The sequence below is a fragment of the Schistosoma mansoni genome, chromosome 4 (assembly GCF_000237925.1).
Source record: "Schistosoma mansoni strain Puerto Rico chromosome 4, complete genome".
NCBI lineage: Eukaryota > Metazoa > Platyhelminthes > Trematoda > Strigeidida > Schistosomatidae > Schistosoma > Schistosoma mansoni.
Window position 1 is genome coordinate 20,560,712 of NC_031498.1, and position 18,832 is coordinate 20,579,543.

The 18,832-nt window shown below is 32.2% G+C and overlaps 1 protein-coding gene across 1 annotated transcript in view; it reads right to left on the reverse strand.

Moving 5' to 3' along the window:
• Positions 1–408: 408 nt before the first annotated feature.
• The window catches only part of Smp_165380 (putative rabphilin), a gene marked incomplete at both ends in the record, with an annotated part of 45,680 nt that continues 27,256 nt past the window's right edge, over positions 409–18,832 (reverse strand). The window contains 6 exons of the mRNA XM_018797147.1: positions 409–573; positions 2,141–3,528; positions 6,756–6,903; positions 7,475–7,534; positions 9,267–9,395; positions 17,001–17,220. Of these exons, the coding sequence (XP_018652218.1) occupies positions 409–573; positions 2,141–3,528; positions 6,756–6,903; positions 7,475–7,534; positions 9,267–9,395; positions 17,001–17,220 (2,110 nt within the window). The remainder of the gene's footprint in view (positions 574–2,140; positions 3,529–6,755; positions 6,904–7,474; positions 7,535–9,266; positions 9,396–17,000; positions 17,221–18,832) is intronic.

The window sequence follows — 18,832 nt, forward strand, 5'->3', positions numbered from 1 at the left end:
ACTTTGAGGAGTCTCACAATAGGACGAAACGGCCATTCAGTGCTTTCGGATTTTCAATAGTGGTCTAGTTTAAGTCGTCTCATGAATTCAAATATTAGAGATTTTTGTGAGTATAATAATTTTGTCAATACATATTTCTAACTGTCGACATACAATTTATTAAAAGTTCTTATAATTATGTGAACAAACCAAAGAATATATAAAATATTGCATGATATTAAATCTTAGGGATATACTGTCATCACCATGACTTTATCTCGAATGATAATGCTGAAATGTGGTGAACATCACATTTTTTTATACGATGCCGTTTCAAGAAGAACTTAATTTCATCGAGTAATGACTGTAAAAGTGTCATAGTTCAATAGATTGGACTTCAAATAAATTCAAATAAACACACTTTAATTATCAATCTGTAGTATCAGTACTGATAAGTGATTGAATTGATGATGATGAGTGTTTGAAAGCAATCAACAAAACTACCGCATGACTTCTATTTTTTGTTAATTGACATTTTTCAAGATATGTTCTATACCATATCATGTGAATGAACGCCTTGTGTAGGATTTGAATCTACATTTTGTCACTAACAAATATGATCACTTAGTAATTCGAGTAAAAAAAGAAAGCCTTCCAAAGTACAGAGATAATGTGGCCGTTTCATTGATGACTACCGATCAATACTGTAGTGATTTAATCCCTAGTGCTAATGTAATTTTATTGATCAAATTGGACTGTAATCTCCAGTTTACATGAATTGACACCTCATATAATATGTTTTATTGTTAGGTAAAAAGTTATAGACATAGATTTTGACCTTAGTTATAACTCATCATCAAGACGTATCCATAATTTTGATGACACTAATTTTCAGTATGCGATTTGAAATAGTAATGTTTACTATCTCAATCAGATATTTTAACAATCATTAAATATTAAAGCATAGTGAATACAGTGTCAAGTTGTACAGAGTCGTGATTACATTTTAGTTCAATCAGTAAATTTTGATGAACATTAGAAGCTAGAAAATAAAATAAAACACTTTGTTCGTCACTAAAGAATTAGTTTAAACTAATGAATTAATGATGAAACGGCAGTCCAGTGCTTCTAGGTTTTCCATGAAGGTCTGGCTTCAATTGACTCATGATTTCAACTATATATAATAGTGAATTGTTCAGTAACGTTTATTCTGATTATAGTTCATTAATGTTTCATAAGATATTCAATGAACTTCATTGTGACTAGTCTATTTATTCCATCAACAATACATCTGGTTGACAACTGATAATTGAGTAATATTAATAATCCATAACTCTAAAATCACAATAAGGTTTGGTATTTTAAATTTATGATATCAAACTTGAAATAGATCAATTAGTTTACAAATCAGAATCATGACCTATGATATCAATCAATTTAAAAATAATCTATGTGATATAATAATACAATCACACACATTATGTAATATAGCTTTAAATACTTTCATGTTGTGGATATGACCTCTGTGAATCTAAAACACTAAACATACTACCACTTTTAGTGTATTTGACCTGATTGTTTGAATTTTTTCCCACTCATTGGTTAATTGTCTATAAGTTAACATATATGATCCACTTAGGGGAGTTGGAAAACCCTGATTCCAAAGCGATGGTTCACATGAACTCTAAGACCTTGAGTAAACAAATGGCGTATGAACCAATTATCGGTCACCGGCTACCGTGGGACTAAATCTCCTGACATTGCTTCACTGCCTTATGGATTAGAACTTTAGGTTGAAGGTTCCGGGTGTGGCCCCCTAAGAAAACCGTCTGTTTCAATTTGAGCATCTGGACAGTATTTCAGACCTCACACGAATTGAAAGATTTATGTGGTGCATATCTATTTGGTGCTTCCTTGTACCAATGTTCATGCGTTTAAATAATAAATAATAATATCATATACGATGAAAATCTTTAACTATTTATTGACTACTCTGTCATTTCCTTTCCAGTTTAATGTTCAGTTGAACCATCTTAAAAGAACACAAAAAAGTGACAAGCTTAAATTTATTTTACGATAGAAGCATATTTCATGTATCAACCTACTCACAAACATCCATACATGCATAAAACAATAAAAAAGAAAACAATTGAATATTTACTTGTAGTCTATCACGAAATTCTCGACCCCATACTTTTGTCGGTGTATCATTATTCATTTCAAGATCTTCTTTTTCATCATTAATAATTTCAGATAATTGCATCAATCCTTCATAGAAGCTTTCACTTTTTTCTGTTAGTTGAATATTATTATTATTATTAGATAAACGACTGATATTTTCAAAATTAGGACAACGTTTTAATAGAAGGTGATTTTGTTCCGTTGTTTCAACATTAATGTTACCATAAGTGGTTGTTGTTGTTATTAAGTTTGAAACTGATGTACCTTGTAGAACAGTATCATTCATCAGTGAAGACTCTGACATATAATCTTCATGTTTATTTACATTATAGCTGGTATCTTGTTGATTCATAGAATTATAACCTGGATTTAATTCATTTAACCAATTTAAATAAAGATCATTCATTGAAGGTTTAAAATTAATGTCTTGATCTTTATATAATGGTTGTATAGTTTTATCTATATAATAACTTTCAATTGAAGTTACATTAGTAGTTCCTGTAGATATAGCAGTATAGAGAATGTTATTTTCATTTTCATTGAATATACTACTAGTCACTGTATCATAAGTAGTAGTATTAAGATCTGTTGTTTTACATGGAATAGTTGTACGTTGATATATATTTTCATCTATCTTACGTAAATCTTCAGTATAATCCCATGATTCATTTAAATTATATGGAAAAAATAAATTTAAATGATTTGAATGGATTTCATGATTATATAATATATTTGGATCATATGAATCATGTTGATCATCATATAGATGAATTAATTTCTCTTCATCATCAACATCCTCACCACTATGAATATCTTCAAAATAACTAGATGGTGTTGTGAAACTTGGCTGTTGTCTTATAACTTGATTCGATGATGATGATGGTGATGGTGATGATACACTGTCAGTAATTATTGGACATGATTGTCTACGTATTTGATTATTCATTTGTAAATGATAAGATTTATTTTCCCAATTTATTGGCAATAATAAATTTTGATGATCAATATCTTCATTATATTCATTAGAACTGTTGTATTGAGGTATAATTAAACCAACTTGATCCATTGATAATTGATTAGACGTTTGTTTTAACGAAGATTGTTGTAAATTTTGATAAATTTTGAATAAATCTTCATCAAGTTGATAATCTTTATGATTGATTGGATAAAAATTAAATGATTCTATCATATTTTCATTATAGTTTGATGTAATGATATCATGATTAGATTCAATTGAATGCCCTTGACTACTATTATTATTGTTATTATAAGGAGTACTCAGATAATCTGTCGAAGAGATGACATAATCTTCAGGTAGAAACTGTTGTCTATCTGTATGATGATGAGATAATATGTTGGTTGGTGAGGCTGTAATATTTTTGAAATAAGCGTATAGAATTAATTATTTTCAGAAGGGGGTTTTGTGGAGATTTTCGTAATTTTATATAGTTGAGATCATGAGTCAATTGAAGCTAGACCACCATGGAAAACCTGGAAGCACTGAACGTCCGTTTCGTCCTATTGTCTGACTCCTCAGCAGTGCGCATCCACGATCCCGCCCCGCCAGATTCCAACCCAGGACTTATCAGTCTCGCGCGCACTTAACCTCTAAACCACTGAGCCAGCATCCCACGGTCTAGCTTCAACCAATCGACGAAATTGAGCAACCATTCACCAATGTCATCAGTGAGTTGATATCTCCCAACAGACCTGGTCTATCGGTTAAGTGCTCTGGCACGAGACTACTAGGTCCTAGGTTCGAATCTCGCGAGACGGGGATGTGGATGTGCACTGCTGAGGAGTCAGACAATAGGACGAAACGGCCGTCCAGTGCTTCCAGGTTTTACATGGTGGTCTAGCTTCAATTGACTCATGATATCAACTATATAAAATTAATTATTTGTTTAAATCGTTTCCATAACATTTATATATATATATATATATATAACGTTAATTTAATTTTAAAAATAATGCACAAAATAAAATTTTAATACATGTTAGGTAGTTGGTAACAGTTGACAAGAATGTTTGCTCAACCTAGGTTTGAGTTCGTTGACATTTATTAACATGGTTAACCTATATTCTTCATGGTACTGATACTTTCAATGTAAAACAGACAATATCTTTAATAAATCATTAGTTTCTCAATGATATATGGAGTTATAATTGAGTTAAACGGAGATTTAAATGAGGTTGGAAGCATAAACTACTGAATTTTTTATTAGTAGTTTGAGTATATTATACCCATTGAAAAATCTGAAAACGTTTTACTCTATTATTCATTCATCTAAATCATTGTTTGACTGAATTGTTAGTTAACTAGAAAAGTGATCATTGTATAACATGGAATAATCTACAATATGACATTGTATAATATAGATCTCATTTGTTCTGATCTGAAATATAATTTTTCACTTTACTAAAATCAAGAAAACTTATATATATCTGATCAAGTTTATGATTTAATGGAATTAATTGAGGTTATTTAAATCAGTCATGATTGAAATCTTTTATTTTTATATATCTACGAATATGGACTAAACTAGATAAGAAGAGTAAACTGGATGACATTTAGATTTGAACTGACAATTTCCGGATTTAAACATTATTGGAATTCTGTTGATTAAGCTAAAGAATACAGCTATACAACTCAATGACCCTATTAATTAGAATGAAGATGAATTTGTGATCTTCTTTAAAGCAGTAAATACTGGTTCACTGATAGTTGGATGTTTGGTTGTTAAATAACTGAATAGTCCTACATCTATAGTATTATCACAATTCGATAGTATGGGAAAATAAATTTTTAAAGGAATTCACCAGAAGCAACGAAATTTTCTTATTACAAATGAATCTCATAAATTTGAAATACATTAGACTGGCAGTTAAACATTTAATTTTGAGTACAGTCACTCAGTCAACCAATAATATAGATTGTCCGACCTAAAATACTTCACATCAACACACTAAAATAGGAAGTTAACAAAGCGAAAATCAAAAGACTTTCAATGACACAAACTTTATGGACTAATAGAATTAATCGATCCCTCAGTGTTTAGTAATCTTATTAGATACTTCTATGCTAGCCATTATCGCATGTTGTAGTACGCTATGTCTCGAGATGTATAAAACATTTCATCGGACAAAAGAAATCACGTCTTTATCAATTAATTTACTATTCATAATTAACTCAAGCATCATATCCAAAGATTGAAAGCAAAGTGTACCATGATGTCGCGTCAGTTTAACTCCTGATCGATGAAAATCAGTTAGTATTAGTAACCAGAAACATATGATATTGATTATTATCTAATGATAGATCAATGCGAATTAGTATTATTATAAATCATATATCACTTATGAACTCATGTACTCCAATGTGATGCATGTCTTTATTGTTCCTTCAAATCGAATGGTTGAATAATTAAATACAAAAACGTACTATTCAAACTTCATTTGAATTACATGATTTACAAAAGCAGTCAGAAATGTTTCACTACGTTTATAGTAGGTAAACATTTATCAATTTTAATAAATATTTTGTTTATTAAAAGTGAATTATTCGACAAACATATGGGCCTCAGTTCAGTTAGTCAGCTAAAACGTAGGACCAGGCACATATGTGCATCAGTCCATGTTGCCACACCTCATTAGCACAACAAGATGAACACCGAATTCATGGAAGTAGTTACTTCAATGGTAGTAATATATAAAAAAAAGATTGTGTATGAGCATATAGTACAGAAAGAAAGAACTAGTTCGCGGAAAGAAAGGTATAAAGTTATTTTAATCTCACAGTTTAAGGGAAGACAATGAGTGCATACACCTAAGCTATTGCGATTGATTCTGTGCCATGTCACCCATAGTCTCCAACCAATGGTTACGATAGTCATGCGGACCCCAACAAGTAGTCTGCATATACCAACATGGCTCAGACCAGAAGTTAGGGATTTCAAGGACAGATGCCACGTTTTAATTTGGCCTCCCCTAACTTCCAACCATCACTAACACTAGTTAGCATTGCGCGTCGTGGTGATCAGTGGTCGAGTATGCGTAATACGTTGCTCAATCATTCGAGTAGATGTAGGTTCACAGCCTCATGAACTGATTTACCATCATTCCCTAATACTCTGCATCTAGACTCACTATTACTTACCTGGTGATCCCAGCAGATGCGAGCAGTATTTCTAAGACATTTGCGACTAAACACTAGTAACTTACGAATATGTTCTACCCTTAATGGCCATGTTTCGTAGCCCTAAATTAAAATAGAACGAATTGCTGCGCAGTATATCAGTCCGTTAGTTGACAGACGGATATCTCACCTTCGCCATAGGTGACGTAAGTTAGCAAAAACCAAACGAGATTTCTGAATCCGTGAAGAGATTTCATCAGATATCAGTTAACTGGACAGAATATTTATGACAACCTATCTCTGATAATGTTGTTCATAAATCACTTCTGAAATCTTAAAATCTCTTCAATAGCAGAAAAAATTGATATCTCTTTATATCTGAGTACTGTCTAATATGTGTGATACATTGTATTGAATAGTATCATCAATCATTTATGAATGAATTAGTTAAATTGTTTACCTGTACACAATGAAACAACTGTTTGATCATTGTTATCATAAGGAACATTTGTATAAGTAGACTGAACAAAGTTTTTCGTTTCAGAAGCTTTTTCATCAATAATAACAGTTGGTGTAATTTTTTGTATTTCATCAATCATGTTTGTTCCCTCATAACATTCCTCCAGGATGTGATCGTTGAACTATAGGTGATAACTTGTTGCTATGTAAATTTATTTCTTTAAAATGATCATTTTCGTTAGAATCATTACTTTCCTCATCACATTTCTGATCTTCTTTCTCATACCCATTATCATCAACATCATTATCTACACTGGAATGTTCAGTAATCTGTTTTGTAAAATACAAATGCATACGATTTTGATAAGTTAGATTTTTATAATTATCCCTATCAACATCATCATCGTCATCATGAATAACAGCATCATTACCGTGTAAAAATTTCTGTCGCATTGATACTTTTCTAGCTTCACTATATACAGGTTGATCATCTTTAATAGAATGATATGGTTGGTGTGTTGATTTAACCACATTTTTAATACTACTTTGTTCTGAAGCTCTTCTTTGATGAATATTTTTCAATATAGAATATTGATGAGATTTTATAAGTTGTGTATTGTCCTTCTGTGTTAACTGTTTCCATTCTTCTTCTTCTTTTTCTTCTTCACCTTCATGTTCATCTTGATCACCACTATTCACTGTAGATTCTTCTAAACTAACTTGATCAATTAAATCTTCATATTGAGAATAAGATGCTGTTCGTGTAATTCCATGAGTTTTCTTTAAAAAAATATGGAGAAAATGAGTTCAATATAAACAAATCAGTAATTGTGAACACTTTGAATTATCACTAGTTAGTTACAAGATTTAATATTATATTTCTATGTCTTGATCTACTAATGATTATTATCTTTCCCGTTTGAATCCTACTAACTAAAGTATTTCTAAGCTTTGATCCTAATCACATTATTGTTGATAAATTTGAAGTGTTTAAAGTTGATGAAAAGCATTGAACCAATGAAATATTAATAAGATGCCCAAGGATTAGACCTAACAACTAGATCTTAATTTATTGGAGAATAAGTTACCTACAAGCTAATTTTCTCCAATCATATAAGACATTTGATCATATTTATTTTGTGTTTATAGTTTGTATATGTGTGTTATTTTATTAGATGAAAAAAATTAATTATTCTGGTTATTAGTTTTGTCTTTGATTTCTAATCGCTTAGGGGCATAAGTCATTTATACAGTCTTTTGAGTAGACATCACTAAGTTAGATAAGATAATTGTATTCATCTAGTATAGGACTCCTCAGACGTAAACATCTATGATTCCGCAAGAAAGACTGGAACCTAAGAACTTCGGTTTCAAGCGCTAACTCTTAACCTTAATCAATCCAAACTCAAAAATCTCCACAATCCTATACTGACAATTATCATGTCCTTATTAGTGATTAGCCTCAAGATGGATTTCCTGCAGTTCTAGTGAGAAGCCGTGATCAATGGAGTTCAACCGTGTTACCTACGAGGTAGTTACTCATTGAAGACAGTGGCGGATGGTTGCGTAATATTGTGAATTGGTTGAAGTAGGACATTACCATCGCTGGATGTTAGTCGACTCAGTGGTCTACAGGTTAAGCGTTCATGAGCGAGACTGAAGGTTCTGTGTTCGAGTCTCACATATAGAATCGTGGATGTGCACTGGTGAGGAGTCCCGCACTAGGACGAGGTGGTCGTTCGATGATTTCAGGTTTTCAATGGTGGTCTAACATTGATCCATTCATGATATCAATCGAAACAGTTTAGATTTGTTCAATCAAATCACCATAATAAATGTTAAACAATTTTCTAGAAATTTTACTCAAAATGAATTCAGTTACGAAGAAAGCATATTATATATTACTGTTACTGGGAATTTTCCAAAACGCTTTTTAATATTTTCTATGTTTATTTAAGAACAGTCGGTATTCAAAATCAGTTTTCTAAATGTATCGTACATTGAGACTAAAGTATCTTAGAACCCGTCATCTAGAGATACTTTAGGACGCACTGCTCGACAATTCTACACTACAATAAAATAACAGTTCAAAATCTTTTTTTATTCAATATATTTGGTACTGTAATCATAGATGTAGTAGTATCTTTAGTGGTCGACAAATCAATAGGAATTTTTCCGATTTCTATGATTAATCATCGCTGATCGGAAATTGGTTTGGAATTCTCAATATTCGCATTGATAAAGTCTGTTGAATGTTATTGAAATCACGGACAGACACAAGTTAGACGAACATTTAAAACCAAAATGAAATAGACAGTTGTTCTAGCTTATCATGAGACTCATGAATGTGTAATCGATATGCCATATTGAAGAGCCCTATACTAGAACGAAATAGCTATCCAATGCTTCTTGATTTTCAATAGTTTTTTCTGAAACTTAAGTTCCAGTTTTTCTCCAAGAGATGCTCCAAAAAAGTTTAAATAATTTAATAAAAATTGATATGATAGCTTACTTTTATTAATTTTTGTAATTCTTTCGTTTGTTTATTATTATTATTTTTAGGAAGACCTTGTAACCAACTACCGGAACTGACAGTCAATTGACGTTTCTTTTGACATAATTTACACAACCAAAACATTTCCTGGATGAAATGAACAAAAGTGGGAATTATAAGAGAAAAGAATACATTTCGGAATAAATGATTACTAGAACGACGAATCTTTCTAACAGATTATTTTAAACATTTAATCTGTTAAATATTAATCTACTATCAGAAAGGGGATTTTGTTGAGATTGTGGTAATTCAATGACAGAATTTATTAGTGGATTAAAGCTAGACCACCATGGAACATCTGGAAACACTGGAAGACCATTTCGTCCTGGTATGGGACTCCTCAGCAGTGAGCAACCACGATCACATATATGGGATTCAAACCCAGGGCCTTTGGTCTCACGCGAGAACGCTTAACCTGTAGATAACTGAGTCGGCTGGCATTCAGCGGCGTTAATGTCTAACTTCAACCAATCCACGAAATTGCGCCACTGTCCTGAGAGCGGGATTGTTGGTGAGCAATGCTTAGGATTTCCATAAAAGAACGAAACAGCCATCCAGTGCTTCCAGAATTTACATGGTTGTCTAGCTTCAATCGACTCATGAATTCAACTATTAAATAATCTACAACTTATCTTTTATTTTTATTGAGAATGCTCATATGAATGAATTGTAGACGAGTTAACTACTAAATAAGTTCTATGAAATTCTTTAGAATAAAACGATCTTTTTTTTCTCTCTCTGTGTCTCTGAAAAAGATGAGTCTAGTTTAAGAATAAAATAGAACATTAGTAAGAAAATTACAATGAGACTGTTATCCCAACTCTCTAATTTTGTTAAAATTATCTTTAAAAATTACCGTCAGATAGTTGTAGGAAAAGAGTCATTAGATTTAACAATATTTATAAAATCTGTAAACTCATTCTGATTAAATGGGCAGGTCCTGGGTTCGAATCTCGCGAGGTAACATCGTGGATGCGCACTGCTGAGGAGACCCACAATAGGACAGAACGGCCGTCCAGTGCTTCCAGGTTTACCAGGTTGGTCTAGCTTCAATGGGCCCATGATCCTAACTATATTAATGGGTATTATTCACAAGATTTTACAAAAATCGTGGTTTAAATGGAGTGTATAGTGTAAGACAATATACTGTAATACCCATAGATCACTTAGTAAAAGCCAGTTATAATAGGATCTTTAGCATTTCCTGCTAATAAAATTGTGCATATCAAATTCTTTATCGGATTACTAAGGTTAGTAAATCAGTATCATGAAACGCCTTGTTCGATATTAAATACAAATTTCAGCCGATAGATGAACATTGATTCTTTCATAATAGTAAGTATACTTTACTAATACATGAGTTCTTCATGTTAGTCGTCTCCAACTATGTTATTTATTTATGACTAATTCTATTTTACCCTGAAATATCTTTTACTTATTTAAGTTTGATCATATAATTTCTTATGATTCTAACTTGTTCTGGGGTGAGAATGTTGCTCACTCATGATTATAAAAACTTTCAATGGTAAATGCTGTAAAACATGGTTAGAAATTTAATTGTCACGAAAAGATATGGTGTTATTTTTGTTGATAATTTAAAACAAAAAAGAGGTCAATAACATAAACACATAGAAGAAATTACCTCTTGATTATCTAATGCACCACGGCATTTTACCAAGTCTGTTGTGGGACAGTGACTCTCTAAAGACAATGGTGAATAGTCGTATAATATTGTGGATTGGTTGAAGTTAGATATTAACACCGTTGGATGCCAGCCAGCTCAGTGGTTTAGAAGTTAAGCGTTCGCATGCGAAACCGATGGTCCTGGGTTCGAGTCCCACACGTGGGATTGTGGGTGCGCACTTATGGAAAGTCCCATACTAGAACGAAATGGCCTCCCAGTGTTTCTAGGTTTTCCATGGTGGTCTAGCTTAAATCGATTCATGAATTCAACCATTAAATTCTATGAGAATTTATTTCAACAAATAAAAAGACAGTATATGTATGTAGATACTATTTCACTGATATATTGTTATCTATTCCCTGATATTGTTACACAGTAATAATATAGAATGGAAATAACATCTAACGGTTATAGATTTTTATTTGACTTGTTGAAAAAAGAGTTGAATATTAGTGTAAGAGTTATGTGGAGATTTTTATATTTTTATAGTTTACTTCATGAATCATTGAATACCAACTTAGAGATCATCATTAATATGGTTGTGAATAGATATCTAATGTCTTGCAAACTCCTGGCAGGTGTTATCTTATCAGATACTAACTATATACTTTTGAATCTTAGTGGTGAATAAATTATGAGTAACCTTCGAGAGCTGATCTAGTTAATAACTAGTATTCTTAGTCATGTTTCTAACTAAAATAGTTGTGCAGATTATAATCGTTTTAAAAAAAATTTCATTCGATTCCAAGTGGTATATCTAATTAATTTATGTATGTATATATGTATGTATGCAGCTATCAGTTTCGTTCACCTTTTTTCCTTTCTTTGTAAAAGAAACTTGTTTAAATACCTTGTGCTGAGAATTATATATTGTGCCAAAAAATATAATATTGAATAAAGCTATTATTAATTATAATGAATTTTAATAGTTAAGTGTTTGAGTCAATCTACGCTAGACCACCATTAAAGACCTGGAAGAACTGGATGGCTTCCACAAACCCCCATTATGATAACAGTTATCATATGTTCACTAGTGACTAGCTTAAACATGGATTTTCTGAAGTTCTATTGAGAAGCCGTGACTAGTGGAATCCAATTCATGTCGGGCAGAGACAGGTATCTATCCCAGACAATGGATGAATGGTTTTTCAGTCATTCATTAACAAATTGAAGTTAGATATTAACATCTTTGAATTCCGGCTAAGTGGTCTAGAAGTTAAGCGTTCGCGTGAGAGACCGAAGTTGTTTGGCACGACTCACGCGTGAAGGATCGTTGATGCTCACTGCTGAGGAGTCCTAGATTAGGACGAAATGGTTGTTCAGTGTTTATAGGTTTTCCATGATGGTCTGACTTAGACCGACTCATGAATTCGACTATTAAAAGCACTACAACCTCCATAACTCCCCATAAATGTTGATGGGTTGCGATATGATGATAGGAGGAAAAAAGAACTTTCACAATAATTCCAGTAAAATAATGATAAACTTGGGATCTTAGTTAAAACAAAGAGGAAATATATCTACCTTATTTCAACCAATTTTAAGCCATGTTACCTAATCAAAGATGAATATCAGCTAGCAGTGGAATCCAGGATGTACGTTTCGTTCTATTTTGGGACTCCTCAGAAGTGCGCATCCACGACCTCTTATAGCTAGTCACTAGTGAGCATATGATTATTATCAGAAGGATTTTTTGTGAAGATTTTAGTAATTTTACATAGTTGAAATCATGAGTCAATTGAAGCTAGACCACTATATAATATATTTAGATATTTTCAATTATATTAATGTAACTTTCAACTTGAACAAATGAATAATCTATAAACAGTAATTTGTTTAGGAATATAAATGAAATTAATTATTAATTATTTAATTATTCAACATGAATCTTTGAATAAATTCTGTTTTAATGTTAATTCAATGAAGAAGTAAGTAGGAAATAATGTATTCCGTTTTTTAGATCTCAATAACTTTTGAAGAAATGATAAAACCTATCAAAGATAAACATATTGAAAGGAAATATGGAGTGGTCAATATTTAAACTTTCATAATTTAGTAGCCCCTATATCTGACTCCGGGTAAATTGTATGAATGATTGTTTTTGAAATATATATGTCGCTGATCCTCATATATAGTCATCGACTTAACTCGCGTAAGTGAATAACGGAATTATGATAATTCAAATATGAGAATGGAATTTTGAATACGTATATTTCGTACACTCATTGATTTGGATAGATAATCAGAGAAACGAAGCGAAAGAAGTGAAAAGAAGGGAGCGAAGCGAAATGACTCGCAGTGGAGAATACGTGTGAGCTGACTCGATCTAGTCAAGAGTTAATCAATATTTATAGTCAGATAGAAATAAGCTACAGACTTGTGATGAGCGCATATACATACACTTATCTGAAAACAAAGTTGGTAAGCGAATAATTCACAAAGTCAGAATGCGAATAAAGAAGAATGAATAAATCGGTCTGTTCGGAAGTTAGAATAAGTTATGCGGGTTTAACATAGTAACTGACACTACAATATCTTATGGCGTAGATGAGATATCCGTCTACCAACCGAAAAATGGATTTACTGGGCAGCAGTTCGTTCCGTCCTACTATATGGCAGTGAAACATGGCCGGTAAGAGTAGAGGACATTCCTAGGCTACTAGTATTCGATCATAGGTGTCTTCTAAGCTTTGCTTGTATATCCTGGGACCACCGGGTAAGTAATGCAGTTGCTAGGAAACGGGTACTAGGTAAGGATGACAAATCGATTGATGAAGTAGTGAAACTTCATCAGTTAGGATGGCTGGGACACGCGTTACGTATGCCCAACCACGGAATGACCCGACGTGCGATGTTTTATGGTGTGGGAGTAGGTTGGAAGAAAGCTAGGGGCGGCCAGACCAAAACGTGGCACAAATCCATGAAGTCACTGGCAAGTGGACTGAGCCATGCTAGTAGGTGTAGACTACCTGGTTGGGATGTGCGAGATGATAGCAATCGATGGTTAGAGACCTTGAATGACGTGGCTCAAAATCGTTTACAATGGCGAAGGTGCATCCACTCTCTGTGTTCTCCCAAATTCTAATTTGAATTCTCCATGACCCTTTCTATTTCCTCTTTCCAAATTTACTTCAGTGGATTATACACCTTCAATAACATCTTCAAACCCTAATCTTTCACATAATACTTATACTCTTACTACTTCTACCACTATGGGATTTGAATGGACAACTACATCTCTGTGCTGATGTGTCATGGTAACTCAAATTGATGTACGTACGTACGAATTTCTACGTTGTGATTGACTGACAATACCTTATGCTCTATAAGCTATGACGAGAAAGTGATGTTCGCTAGAAAAGCTGGGAGAGGTATATGTAATTATAGATATTTATCTTCCAGAAAATGACCATCTTCGGGCATTTGTAAATAAAGCATCGTACTGAAAACTATGATAAGATGTCTCCAGACTTAAAATGAAAGTGGTTTTCATCCGATCGGTGTTCAAGGGTGACAAAATCATTGATAAAATCATCTAGAAACCAAAGACAGTTATAAAAAGTACATTCTCAAGAGCAAAATTGTTTCCACAAGCTCAATACCCGTCACAAATCACCAACTTCATGTATTAATTTACGTGTACATCCAATAGCATGTTGATAAAAAGAACATAAATACGGTTATCTACATTCACAAGAACCTAGTTATCCAATGAAAAACGGTTTGCGAAGTTCAACTTCACGCCAACTTAGTGGAACAAGCGTATTCAAATAATCAATAAACAATCTAGTTAAAACCTTAGTAAAATTCAAAGAAGCGATAGAAATTCTAAGTCTTACACCTGACCGTTTTATTTAAGACCAGTATATGGTTAACCTTCATCTGTCTTGGCAAAAAAGACAGTTAAACCTTTATTCTCATCCCTTCACCGTCCAGTTAATAATGAGTACAATCTGATGAATTCAAATTATATATAGCTTTTCCTAACCTCCTGAATTTTGTCATAACATGTAATAAAAACTAACCTAAATTTCATTGAAATTTCGAACTAATCAAGTTTAGTCAGTCATGGGAAGCCTGAAAGCACTGGACAGCCATTTTTTTCCTAGTATCGGACTTCTCAGCAGTGTGCATTCATGAACCGCCAAAAGTGAATCTATCGTTTTTACCTCTAGATCAATAAACTGGGATTCATTGGTGTAAAAGCCTAACCTCTATTAGTCCAGTCTTAAATATTTTGTTACCAAATCTTTCTAGAAACTATATTTTAACTTTAATTTTTAATGTCATTTGTATTCCAAACAGTATTCCAAACAAATAACCATTTATAAATAATCAATTTCTTTAAATTAAAAAATTATGTTAATCATTAAAAATAACTAAACATAGTCCCTTGTATGGAGATAAGCAGATAGTAACAAAATATAGTTTTGGATTTAATATTATTCACGTTTTGATTAAACTTGTATAGTATCAATTTTGGAGAATATATTATGAAGATAGTAATTGTTTGTTTACACCGATTTTCTTTTTATTTACAATGAAACTAATATGAATTACAAATTCTTTGGACTGAATATGTTAAACAAGTATTTACACAAAGTTTCATAGTTCTCAAATGGATTAGACAAAATATAATGTAAAAAGAACATTTAGGTATCAATTTCAAGAAACGTATACCTTGTAGCATGTAATTTAATTTCATTGTATAGCGTTAAAATAGTATGATTATAAACAAAAAGCTTAAAATATCTATCTTCCTGTATTAACTATTTACTTGTGAAATTAACTTATTAATATTGAGTTACAATCATAAAAGATTCACATGCATGTAAACTTTTTCTAAACAGAATTGCATGTAAAATATGTATCATAAACCGAGCTACCTTCAAGCCTAGTGCACAGTGTTACCTGCAAAAGAATTTCGTCTCATGAAAGAAAAAGTTAGTTGACCTGGGAATATTTATCGTTGCATAAATTCATTGGTTACTAGTCATAGATATTCAGGGAATAAAATCATTTTTGGTGAGATTCTCCTCTTATAAATATAAACATCATATGTATTGATAAAAAACACTGGCTTCAAGATGGATTTCTTGCAGTTCTAGTGAGAAACCATGATAAGTGGAGTTCAACCGTGTCGCATATGAGGCAGTTACTTACTAAAGACAACGGTGAATAGGTGCATAATATTGTGGATTGGTTGAAGTAAGACATTAACACCGTTGAATACCGGTCGACTCAGTGGTCTACAGGTTAAGCGTATGTGAGCGAGATTGAAGGTTTTGTGCTCGAGTTCCACATGTGGGGTTGTGGATGTGCACTGATGAGGAGTCCAATACTAGGACGAGGTAGTCGTCCAGTGTTTTCAGGTTTTCAATGGTGGTCTAACATTGATCCATTCATGACATCAATCTAAATTCAACAATCCCTATACTGATAAAAAAATACATCGCAAATTCTATCTACTTTTGACCTCTAAACAGTTTCACACCTTCTAAATGTGCCTAATATTTTTTCTTGATCTAGTTTTTTAGATCATATACTGAGAAGATGGAGACAATAAAAAGATGTATTTGCGTGATGCGTTCCAATCTGTTACGATACTTTTGTATGGAAACTAATAGTAGTCTCTTAATTCAAAGTTCAATAAATATAAGGTGATAATCAGAAATAACAAAGAAAACCTAATTTTAAGTGGACAGAATAAGAAGTCATCAAACCATCCTAAGCCTTAAAATGAATCAAAAGCTAACGGAGTAAATTCAAGTTCAGAACAAACTATTTTTGTGTCCACAAAAAGGAAGCCTGAGTTATCTAACCGCCAAAGCTTTTGAAAAACTGAGGAAAGCCTCAATGATAATTTCTTGGCAAAGCCTCAAAAGCTGTTTTGCAATTAACTGACTGTGCCTATCGAGGGTATTGTTCACTATATTATTAACAATCTATAATAATAACAACCAATCATTATAAGAAAATTTATTTACTGAAAAAGGTGTTAGACTTACAGAATCAACATTTTTACCAATCTGTACTACACAGTTTGGGCACAGAGTATTCTGACAATCATGACATACTTTCCAATTTTGTTCAGAATATTGACCTTCTGGTAATGGAGTTTGTTCGCAGAGTAAACAACAATAAACTTGCTTTGTAACATCTTGATTTGATAATGAAACACGACGTTTAACAACTTGTTCAGTACGTTTTAGTTCAGTTTGTAGTTTCCTAAAAACAAAATCAAAAGTGAGAATGCAAAATCAAAAATGCAAAGAAGTATGTGGTAAACTAAAATTTTAGAATGATAGTGAATACATATTATTTTATGGTTCTAAAACGGTAAAAGGTAAACTATTGTCAAATAATTAATATTTGATTGTTGAGTTATCTAAAATCAAAAATTTAAACTTCTGGATTCCAGAGCATCGACGTAATGAGCTCAAGATGCTACCTGAAGGTTTTTGGTTTGTCCTCTTAAGGTGTTATGAGTGGATACTACTTCACTGTACTATCTAGCTTTCAACAGCTAACAAGGTAAATTCATTACATGCTAAGTACTGTCTCTGTACGTAATGGTTAAGTATTTTGTAGAACGGGTAGGTTTTGGCTACCAATGAAATCCAGAACACTCACTTTGTTCAATATAGTAATCGTCAGATTGATGTCCTTACATTCCACTGTTGATATTCACCTCCGGACCAGAACCAGATACCTTTCAAATCCGCTGGGCTACTAATTCCAGATAACCACTAATCTGTTCAACGAGCATGATGTTAATATTATTATTAATAAGAGTTTGAACTAATGCTTAACACATAATAAGTGTAAATGTCTTTGAAATGCACCGTTATTTTCATTATTCTTAGTCGTAAAATCACTGGAATGACACCAAATTTTAATAATAAATATATTTACGGAAACTTGTTTACTATGGAGAAATTCTATCATCACAAACCGAGGTTAGTTAAGACGAGTTTGAGAGCCAATTCAATTGCATTTTATTGAAATGATTCCATAAAGTCATTTAAGTTTGAAACAAAAGCAAAATGTTTTCAGTTTGTGGAAGTTAAAAAACCAATTAACCACTTTATCATATTCTGCACCGTAAAACTGTAAGACTTCATTTCTTTCTGCTTTAGCTTGATTATGTAAGCCAAAGACCTTCATAAGAACCTCGAAAAGTTCATTACAAAACATTAATTAAGGATCAACGAACTAGCTATAGTTTTCCTGAATAAAAAGTTCATTTAAAAATTCATTTACTTTTAAGACTGATTACCAATGAGTCGTTAAATAGGCATTCCATGAAACTGTTTGTAAGAGTAAATTACTGAAAAGTTTCAAACTCAACTATAAACTATCAGACCATCTTTCCATGATTCTCACTATTTCATTAACTAATCTTCATATAGAACAAACAGCATCATCCTCTTGAAATTCATTTTAAAAACACAATCTACCAAAAGTTATTTACACATAAGTTTACATACGTAAGTATTGACAAATCCATTCATATAATACATAATTTATTCAGAAAGGGTTTTGTGGTGATTTCAGTATTTTCACAGTTGAAATCATGAGTCAATTGAAGCTTCCTTGGTAGTCTAGCTTCAATTGACTCATGATTTCAACTATGAAAATACATCATTTAGTGACTTTCAACACATAAACTGTCAATAAATACACATTGAATTGTTAAGTCAAAACAGTTTTATTAGATTTGGCTTAAATTATATTTTATATTGATATAGATAAACACAAATTATCATATAAAAGAAACACAATAGCAAAATTAGATTGTCTGACGTTTCGTGAGTCAGTGTAAGCCACTTCTTCACAG